The following is a 10,070-nucleotide window of genomic DNA, read 5'->3' as shown; positions in this document are numbered from 1 at the left end:
CACTGAGAGTGTCTTCACTCTCAGTGGTACTTCCCATGAAGAGCTGCCTCAGCTCTTCGCTCGCTCGCCGTTCTTTCGCTGTCCGAAAGAACGCAGACTTGCTCGATGCGTCCATCGTGCAAGTCGCGTGAAGCGCTTCCAGCTCATGGCTGGAAGCGAAGTCAACTCCGACGCCGTCGTCGGAGGACTAGCGAGTTCCATGTCACGATATTGGAATCCAGTATTGGTGCGCGTCAAGACGCTTAGCGTCTTGACATTCGGCGTCACCGCCGCAGTCTGCCCAGCAGACTGCTCTTGTTGCGTCTCGGTCCCGGACCGAGACTTGCGCAGCGTTTTCCGCTTGCGCCGTTGTTGTGCGGAGCCCGGCTCCGCACAGTTGTTCTTCTTGTCCAGGCCCGGCCGTGGACAGTCGTTCGCCGGCGGACCCTGTCCGCGGGCGCGCGGTATCAAGCCCGGCTTGACCGTATTTTCCTTCGTGCAGCCCGGCTGCACGGTAATGTGTCCTTCGCCGGCAGACCCTGTCTGCGGGCGCGCGATATCAAGCCCGGCTTGATCGCATAGCTTCGTCGTGCAGCCCGGCTGCACGACAGCATGTAATTGCGTCAGTGCGAAACGTTTGCAACCGTCCGCACTGTTTGCAGCGTCAACTCCCGGAGTTGACACGCCTTCGTCACCTCGACGCCATTCATTGGCGGAGCCCCTCATGACCGAGGGTGCGTCGGCTCCTGGAGCCGACGCGCCGTTGTCGACCTGACCTCTTCGGGTCAGGGACTGTCCCTACACGCTTGATGTGGGTGTTGGTTCCCGGAACCAACACATCTTTTTCTTCCGACGTCGGCAGCATTGCCGACGTGGGTTTCACTTGTGCGCGCCCTCGCGCACCTGCTGGTGCGTGCGCTGCGGTAACAGGGCCATCGCTCTCTGTTCCGCTGTCGCGTCCGAAGCGCACGAGCGTGCGATTCTTCCAGTCTATCACCGGATCATGCCGTGCAAGCCACGGCATGCCCATTACCACGTCGAACTTATCGTCCAGGTCCAGGACGATAAAGTGTTCGACAAACACTCGTTGTTTGTACGAGAAGCGCACGTTCACGACGCGCTTCGGTCTTCACGATGGCACCTGTTGCCAATCGAATCTTCAGAAGACTTCGAGGTGTATCTACCTCCTCGAAGTCAAGTCTTGACAGGCTTCGTAGTCGAACAAAGTTGTTCGACGCGCCTGAGTTCACCAATGCTCGAAGAGAGTCACTCGCTCTCTTCGAGTAAACCTTCAAGATGACTAGGTTTGGCCTGTCATCTTGTTTCTTGCAGTGAGAGCTGGTCTCACTGGGGCTGCAGTCTCAGTGTCGCGTGCCCGATGTCGGCACGCACGACTGCATTAGTAGGGCGCCCCGCGCCTACTGGATGTTCGCGTTTTTGTTATCCGCGGCGATGCCTAGCATCGCCACGACGGCCACCTCCAGGGGCATGGGAGCTGTACACTCCCGTGCAAAGTGACCGATCCTTCCGCAGCGGAAGCATCGCACGTTACCTCCCTGCTGCTGGTAACCAGCAGTTGTTGTGCTCGAGAGGTCCATTGGCTCCGGACCTCCCGTCTTCGCTACCGGGCGCGGTTGCGGCCTCGGTACGTTTACATGGAGTTTAGCCTGCCGCAGGCTAAACTCTTCTTGCATGGCAAGAGTGATTGCAGCTTCGAGAGTACTCGGTACTCTCGGAAGAGATAGGTCTTCACAGGCCCATCTCTAAGCCCCTTCATGAACGTGACGACCTTGGTCGCCTCGTCAATTGGTTAGTCACGATATTTGATACCAAATATCGTGCGCGTTGCGCGTAAGCATGGACGTCATGCTTACCCTGCTGAAGGTCGAGGAACTCCGCCCTCGACCGGAACTCGTTTGCGGGGCTCAAACGCTTGTTTGAGCTCCTCTTGAACACTTCGTACGTGCTGAAGCACGTAGGATCGGAGAGTCGGCGTCCATACGCCCAACCCTTGCGCGTCCGCCAAGGCAGGACATGGCGAACGCGACCTTCGACAGCGGGTCGACGATGCGTCGAGCCGCTATGGCTGTGTCGAGTTCGACAAGCCATCGGAGGAGAGGCTCGCCCTCTTCCCACGTAATTGCTTACGCTCAACTTTAATGGTTGAGCACGCGGTGTCGTCCCTGACGACGCCGTCACTGAGGAAGCAGCGTCACGCTGCTCCTTCATGATGAATCCCAGAGCAACACCATGTTGCTCCGTCGGCGATAGCGTACGCAGCATTGTAGCTATCGCCGCTTCTCCAATGACTGTTGACAGTCGTTGAGGGCCTCCCACTCTGGGTCAGACAGGTGGGGCAGTCAGCGCGTGCAACATGCGTTGCAGGCGTGTTGGAGCTCTCCATGGGCACCTCCGTGCTCATGTGGTTCTCGGCTCCGCGTTCGTACACCGCGTACGAACGTCAAGCAGTCGGTCGTTGGACGGACTAGAAAGTGCTACCAGGTGTAGTGGGTCTAACTTGACTCACTACTTTAGCTTACACGTTGCGCAACGTGTATGAGGAAGCGTAAGTACTTAGTAATTACTTAGGTTAATTATATTTGAATACACAAATATAAGTTAAGTAACAAAAGGATTCCAAGTGACTTAGATTAGGTAAAATGAGAACTGTATTGTTTGTAAATTGATCTTCCTCTAAAATCTGCTAAAAACTGTTTATCATCTATGAAAGGGTTGGCAGCGGCTGGCTGTCAGAGCCCCGCTAATATGCATGTCTCTGATTGGTAGAAAGATGCTGCTTTCTACCAATAGGATCTTTTGGGTATGTGTGGACCACTCACTGTGGTGGTCCACTTCAATGTATCCATCGGTGTGTCTTACACCAATGTGAGGAAGTATCCAAAACGTTTAACAGATAACCTATCTGTTAAATTCACAAGTGGCTTGCAGCCACTTGTACGTGTAACCCCGTTACACTGCTAGCAAGCGGCCCCGTCTCACTAACGATGACGAGGAAGTCACCCTCAACTCTAAGGAAGATCAGCACGAACAGGAGTAGCGTAGACAACTACTGTACACATTACTAGCTATTCCGTACTTCTCTGTACCACGAAAGTGTGCAGTAAAACTCAAAATGACTATATCAGGTGAACGCCTCGTCATATTTGAGCGCCGAAGGTAGCATATGAGAGCGCGCGGTATGCCCTTTCCGCTCGATTTTTTACAGCGCAGTAGTGTTAGTTCCGCCATAACCAACGCCGGGAGAATGACGCCCATTTTGAAAGCAATCACAGTTTCCTCCGCAATTCAGCGACTATTAACCTCTCTTCAGTCAGAGTGGTATTATTAGAATGCTGACTATCTGCTGCGTCTAGGAAAATTATTTTGGGATGTGGAGGAGCTGATTTAGACCCTCTATGGAAGCGTTTTGTTTGGTATCAAAACGAGCTCATCAGTAATTCAAAGGACCAATCAGATCTATTCACATTCAAATCCTAAGATTTAGGGATGGGTACACTACAGTTTAGGTGTTCGATACCTACTTATTCATTTCCGAAAGGACACGACTGATAATCTCTTCTTCGACGGAGAACGGCGCGGGTAGTCTAGGTTTCCCTTTGAGCTCCTTGCTGACGCGCGGCAACTTGTAACCATGTCCTCCTCCATGAAGCATGACGCATTGCATCACCTTTTGAAGTGTGATGAAACACTTGTCAATTCTCGAAGAGGGGAGCTGTTTAAACGCTTCCGAGACCGCGTAAATTAGTCCATCTATATTTTTTGTCATCTTCTTCAGTTGAATAGCTAGCAAGGCGTATAATACTCCAAGGTCAAGTGTATTGAGGTCAGGCGAGCACGGTGGCTGTGACATTAGCTCAATGTTCCAGCCACCTTGCTCACCAACGACCGCAACATCAACGTCGAACGGAGAGCTGTGGGGGGGGGGCGGCATTATGATGTTGCACCTGAATCAACCTGTTCTTACGGTCTGCAACAATTAGATTTAGTGGCAATAGTATAATCGCAGAAATAATCAAAATACCTGACCATTTCTTCCGGATCGCCAGAAACACCTTTTCAATCCGCATTTTCTTGTAGAGCTTTTTTGTCATGCTGACATTTTTTGTCTCGAGCTCGCCTGCTAAACGATTGTTGGAAGATCGCTGGGCTGGAATGCGCTCGATAAATTGGCCAAATGCCAATTTTTCCGTCGAGCTCTGTTTTAGTGCGACTGTTTTAGCGAGGCCGCGCGATTTCTGCTAGGAACATAATTTTACCTATGTAGCGCTTGTTAGGTGTAGAGCGTTAGGGCAATCCTTCTTCTACCAAGAAGAGTGCCACGGCTACCTTGGTCTCGATCGTCTGGTCTCCTGTATCGGTGGCTCGTGTCATGACTGAGGTATTGCCGTCTTGAGAGGGGATGAAAAAACACGAATGGTGCACTTTGAGCACGTACCCACCTACGAATTACGGAACTGCCAAAGTCGGCGTTTTATCGAATAGAAATCCGTTGTGTGTACCACATTTGGTTTTGGCTGGGGATCTACTGCATGCTTTCGTGGAACAGAGAAGTATGTGACAGCCGCCCACGTATCAAGTGACAATGAAGACCGCTCAGACTAAACGGTGGTGCAAAGCAGCCAAATTAGAGTATAAATCGCTTCAAAGAGCGTCTTGGGATCAAATGTTTCCTTCAGAAACATGGCATAGACTATAACGAGATGTCCGCTCCTGTTATCAGAATGGAAGTACTCAGACTCCTCCTCACCGTTGCAGCCGTGCTGGACCTCGAAATTCATCCGATGGATGTCAAAACGGCATTCCTCAATGGTTTGCTCGAGGAGGAAATCTACATGGCTCAGCCGGGAGGTTTCCAGATCTCGGGCAAAAAACACCTCGTGTGTAAACTCCTGAAGAGTTTGTACGGGTTGAAACAAGCTCCCCGTGTCTGGTACAAAACGCTATTTTCCTTCCTATAAAGTCTTTGACTCCACAAACTCATTAAGGACATCTGGGTCTTAAAACGCACACCTAACGGTGTTACTTGCTACATCGCAGTCTACGTGGACGAGCTTTTGATCATTTCACCTACTCCAGTCCTCGTGGGCGAACTGAAATCCGCCCTGAAAAAGCGATTCTCCATGACAGATTTAGGGGAGGTGAAGTATGGCCAATTCAAAATGACCGTAAGAACCGAACAATATTTATCCACCAGCATAAGTACGCTACGAAGGTCCCTGACCCATTCAGCGACTACATTCCGTATCCTATTGCAACTCCAACAGAACGGAACGCCAAACTCTCCGTTAGCAGCCAGTCTAGCGGCGAAGCTGAAAAAGACGCAAGGAAAAATATTCCGTATCGCGGAGCCGTTGGTAGTATCATGTATCTCATGGAACGCACTCGATCTGATATGGCATTTTACATGCGCGAAGTCAGCCAATTCCTAGCTAATCCGGGAAGGGAGCACTGGAAAGCAGTGGTAAGAGGTATTGAGTACCTATCCGGTATAAAAGACTATGGCCTTCTCCTTGGCGGGTCACTCGATATGACGCCAGAGAACCTAGCCGGCAAGTTAACACCATTCAGTGACTCGGACTATACAACCTACCCCGACACGAGAAGGTCTGTGGGTGGCTATGTGACCATCTTAGCCAGCATCCCAATCTCGTGGCTCTCGCGCAAGCACCACACTGTAGTACTGTATACAACAGAGGCAGAGTACATTGCCCTATGTCACTTCATGCAAGAGATGATATTCCTTAAACTTCTCCTCCAAGAACTTGATTTTGCTACAACGCAAGCCAACGTTATCCATGAGGACAACCAGATAAATGTATTACAATCTGCTACAACCCCGATCGTCACGGGAGGTCAAAGCACATACATGTAAGATACTGTTTTGTGCGAGAGAAGGTTGAGCGACACGAATTACCGTCACTTATTGCAATACGAAAACGATGGTAGCTGACATCTTCACCAAAGCTTTAGACAAGCACCGCTTCAGAGAACTAAGGGCCAAGCTCAGGTTACACACCCTGGAAGCTCAATCTGGTCAGTCGATATAGTAAAACGATGATATTATATTTGCTGAAGTGTGCCTATCTAGTACGTTCCTTGGCTCTCCCCAAGCAGAGCTCCGTTTTCTCTAGAAGCCACTTTTTATAGAATGGCAAATAAAAAACACTTTATGAAGCGTAACCATATGTACCCATACGTAACCTACTCCTCTTGTTTAGGATGGCGTATCACTACCTGCACTAGCCCGCACATATACTCACCTGGCGAGGAACGTGCCGGAAAAAAAAACACGAACGCCACATGTACTCGTCGAGATAACCATCGAGGTAGTCCTTCTTCATGCCGCGCATTGCCTTGATGTGCCGCTTGATGTGCATCTCCCAGAGCCCACCAATGGTGTTAGTGTGGGTACCCGTCACAGGGTCCACAAAGTTCAGACTATGATTTACCCAGCTGTGCTCATAGTGCATACCAGCTAGCATGTGGTTGTTGGCCAGGGTGTGCACTCGGGCGCCCCGTTCAGCCACGTAAGACGCAAACATGTCCGAATGAATTCTAGTACTGCAGTACATCACTAATGTTAACAAATAACAGTAGGTAGAGCATCAAATACCTGATGACTACGTACCGAGGTTTAATGAACTTCTTGATTATGGGCAGCAACGTCGCCTTTGTGCGCTTGTTGTACACGATGCACCCGAACCACTGCCCAGTCGTCCTGTCCACGCCGCCAAACAACCAGACCTCCTTGCAGAACTTCCCCCTACCATACTTGGACTTCCTCTTCAGACTAGTCTCGTCAATCTCGGCGATGTGTCCTCCCCCGCCAATCTAAGCACGTAGTACAGTTAGTAAGAGTATATTAAACAGCACAACACGGTATGATTACCTTAAATTCTCCATTTAACAGTTCCTTGGAGCACAGCACGCGACACCCCGCGTACCAGTCCGACACTGCGTTTTGACTGACCTTGGCCATGTGTGCGGCTTGGGACTAGAGTGCCCGCATGCATCATGCAAACATTAGACGTAGTGCCTGGGGAGCGTTAGCTTAATCTTCGAGAACCACGAGTTCACGAAGATGCTGCATTGCTCCTGTTTTCCGTCGGGGTGACGGGTTTTCCTGCGGCACCGCCAGTAGCGCACATCGGCTTGGCGCATTGCGGGCAGAGCATGGCCTTCTCCAGCAGCCCCACCTCCATCGCCCACGTGGCTGCCTTGACCTCGTCCGTGGTGGCCTCCATGACAGCGCCGAAGTCGAAGAGGTGGAGCCGCTGGAGATTGTAATTGTGTGCCATGGCGTTCATCTTTGTAAATGACAGCAGAGTGTGTTTTAGAAAAACGGACCCGTGAGAAAAATGACTAGGAATTTGTATAGGAAGCTGGTTGTGGACGTGCGCAATGCGCGCGAAAAGCGGAGCCTCCACGTGGCTTGGGCGCGAACTCGCCCCGTCAGCGGTGAAGTGAATCTGATTCTGATCGGGGTTACACTCAAACAAATCACTTTTATTTCTGCTTTTCTAGGAAAACGGAGCTCTGCTTGGGGAGAGCCCGTTCCTTTAGTATTTTTCCACTGGGTTTTTATCGTTTGTTCGCATAAGGTTTTCCCTCATTGAGTTTTCCTGGTCTAGTACCGAATCATCTAGGCACCTGATCTTTAATACAGATAATCCATGCTAAAGCCAAAAGTTTTGCTGGAAAGTTCATTATCAGTTAGGCCAACCCGCGGAAATCCTACCGACTTCGATCGTTAACTTCAACTTGAAGATGACAAAAGGACGAGCGAAAACATTAAAGTTAATCCATTCCTCCGCAGACGCGATTGGCTTACCTTCTAGGAGATCGTAGATGGACCGCATCTTACCTTAAACGGTGGACACGAATCCATGGCCGACAAAGCTGTGGTTGTACGCTGCGACGATGTAGATTCCCTCGTTTAGCTCGATCTCACCCAAAACACGTGCCCCACCACGCCCTGGGACCGCGTAGTTGTACTTTGCAATGGCGTTATAGATGAAATTGCGACCGGCATCACGAAATCGACGAAGAAACCGGAGCACGGTCGTCCAGGTTGCACCCTTGGAGAGGTCACCCTGGTAGAGCACGAGCTCGTCACGGACAAATTGGTCGTTATCTTGCTGTGTGATTACGTCAGGTCGTCCTACTAGCAGCGCGGCACGCTTGAGTACATTAAAGTGACGGAGCCCCTCTCCATCCGCTCCAAGCAAGTCGAAGCCTACCTTGTCCTGTTTCCAAAACTCTTCGAATGTATCGAACTTGGACGCCTGACCAGATCCATTTCAACTTCGAAGTCGTCCTCGGCTAGCCTTGCGCTCGGCTCCCATGTGCGGATACACAGCCGTTTACAGCTGCGAGCTGGATGCACCCAGAGTATGCGACACTCCAACCCCAGAGAAGTCTGACGTCGATCATTAATATACGCAACCCGCCACGTCTCCGTGGTGGTCACATAGTTCGCGTCAACCGTGACATCACTCCCCGCCAATTCCTAGCTAATCCGGGAAGGGAGCACTGAAAAGCAGTGGTAAGAGGTATTGAGTACCTATCCGGTATAAAAGACTATGGCCTTCTCCTTGGCGGGTCACTCGATATGACGCCAGAGAACCTAGCCGGCAAGTTAACACCATTCAGTGACTCGGACTATACAACCTACACCGACACGAGAAGGTCTGTGGGTGGCTATGTGACCATCTTAGCCAGCATCCCAATCTCGTGGCTCTCGCGCAAGCACCACACTGTAGTACTGTATACAACAGAGGCAGAGTACATTGCCCTATGTCACTTCATGCAAGAGATGATATTCCTTAAACTTCTCCTCCAAGAACTTGATTTTGCTACAACGCAAGCCAACGTTATCCATGAGGACAACCAGATAAATGTATTACAATCTGCTACAACCCCGATCGTCACGGGAGGTCAAAGCACATACATGTAAGATACTGTTTTGTGCGAGAGAAGGTTGAGCGACACGAATTACCGTCACTTATTGCAATACGAAAACGATGGTAGCTGACATCTTCACCAAAGCTTTAGACAAGCACCGCTTCAGAGAACTAAGGGCCAAGCTCAGGTTACACACCCTGGAAGCTCAATCTGGTTAGTCGATATAGTAAAACGATGATATTATATTTGCTGAAGTGTGCCTATCTATTACGTTCCTTGGCTCTCCCCAAGCAGAGCTCCGTTTTCTCTCGAAGCCACTTTTTATAGAATGGCAAATAAAAAACACTTTATGAAGCGTAACCATATGTACCCATACGTAACCTACTCCTCTTGTTTAGGATGGCGTATCACTACCTGCACTAGCCCGCACATATACTCACCTGGCGAGGAACGTGCCGGAAAAAAAAACACGAACGCCACATGTACTCGTCGAGATAACCATCGAGGTAGTCCTTCTTCATGCCGCGCATTGCCTTGATGTGCCGCTTGATGTGCATCTCCCAGAGCCCACCAATGGTGTTAGTGTGGGTACCCGTCACAGGGTCCACAAAGTTCAGACTATGATTTACCCAGCTGTGCTCATAGTGCATACCAGCTAGCATGTGGTTGTTGGCCAGGGTGTGCACTCGGGCGCCCCGTTCAGCCACGTAAGACGCAAACATGTCCGAATGAATTCTAGTACTGCAGTACATCACTAATGTTAACAAATAACAGTAGGTAGAGCATCAAATACCTGATGACTACGTACCGAGGTTTAATGAACTTCTTGATTATGGGCAGCAACGTCGCCTTTGTGCGCTTGTTGTACACGATGCACCCGAACCACTGCCCAGTCGTCCTGTCCACGCCGCCAAACAACCAGACCTCCTTGCAGAACTTCCCCCTACCATACTTGGACTTCCTCTTCAGACTAGTCTCGTCAATCTCGGCGATGTGTCCTCCCCCGCCAATCTAAGCACGTAGTACAGTTAGTAAGAGTATATTAAACAGCACAACACGGTATGATTACCTTAAATTCTCCATTTAACAGTTCCTTGGAGCACAGCACGCGACACCCCGCGTACCAGTCCGACACTGCGTTTTGACTGACCTTGGCCATGTGTGCG

The 10,070-nt window shown here is 50.4% G+C and overlaps 2 protein-coding genes across 2 annotated transcripts; both read right to left on the bottom strand.

Moving 5' to 3' along the window:
• Positions 1-6,239: 6,239 nt before the first annotated feature.
• IUM83_08942 (uncharacterized protein) lies at positions 6,240-6,979 on the bottom strand (the record flags this gene model as incomplete). Its single annotated transcript, XM_067933345.1, has 3 exons — positions 6,240-6,561; positions 6,629-6,831; positions 6,890-6,979. The coding sequence occupies 3 exons, from the start codon at positions 6,977-6,979 to the stop codon at positions 6,240-6,242; spliced, it is 615 nt and encodes a 204-aa protein (XP_067780986.1).
• A 94-nt stretch (positions 6,980-7,073) lies between these two features.
• IUM83_08941 (uncharacterized protein) lies at positions 7,074-10,063 on the bottom strand (the record flags this gene model as incomplete). Its single annotated transcript, XM_067933344.1, has 4 exons — positions 7,074-7,307; positions 9,345-9,645; positions 9,713-9,915; positions 9,974-10,063. The coding sequence occupies 4 exons, from the start codon at positions 10,061-10,063 to the stop codon at positions 7,074-7,076; spliced, it is 828 nt and encodes a 275-aa protein (XP_067781141.1).
• Between the last annotated feature and the right edge of the window lie 7 nt (positions 10,064-10,070).

The sequence above is a fragment of the Phytophthora cinnamomi genome (assembly GCF_018691715.1).
Source record: "Phytophthora cinnamomi strain GKB4 chromosome Unknown Contig120, whole genome shotgun sequence".
Lineage (NCBI taxonomy): Eukaryota > Oomycota > Peronosporomycetes > Peronosporales > Peronosporaceae > Phytophthora > Phytophthora cinnamomi.
The sequence above is the reverse complement of the archived record's forward strand: the minus strand, read 5'-3'. Positions and strand labels throughout refer to the sequence as shown.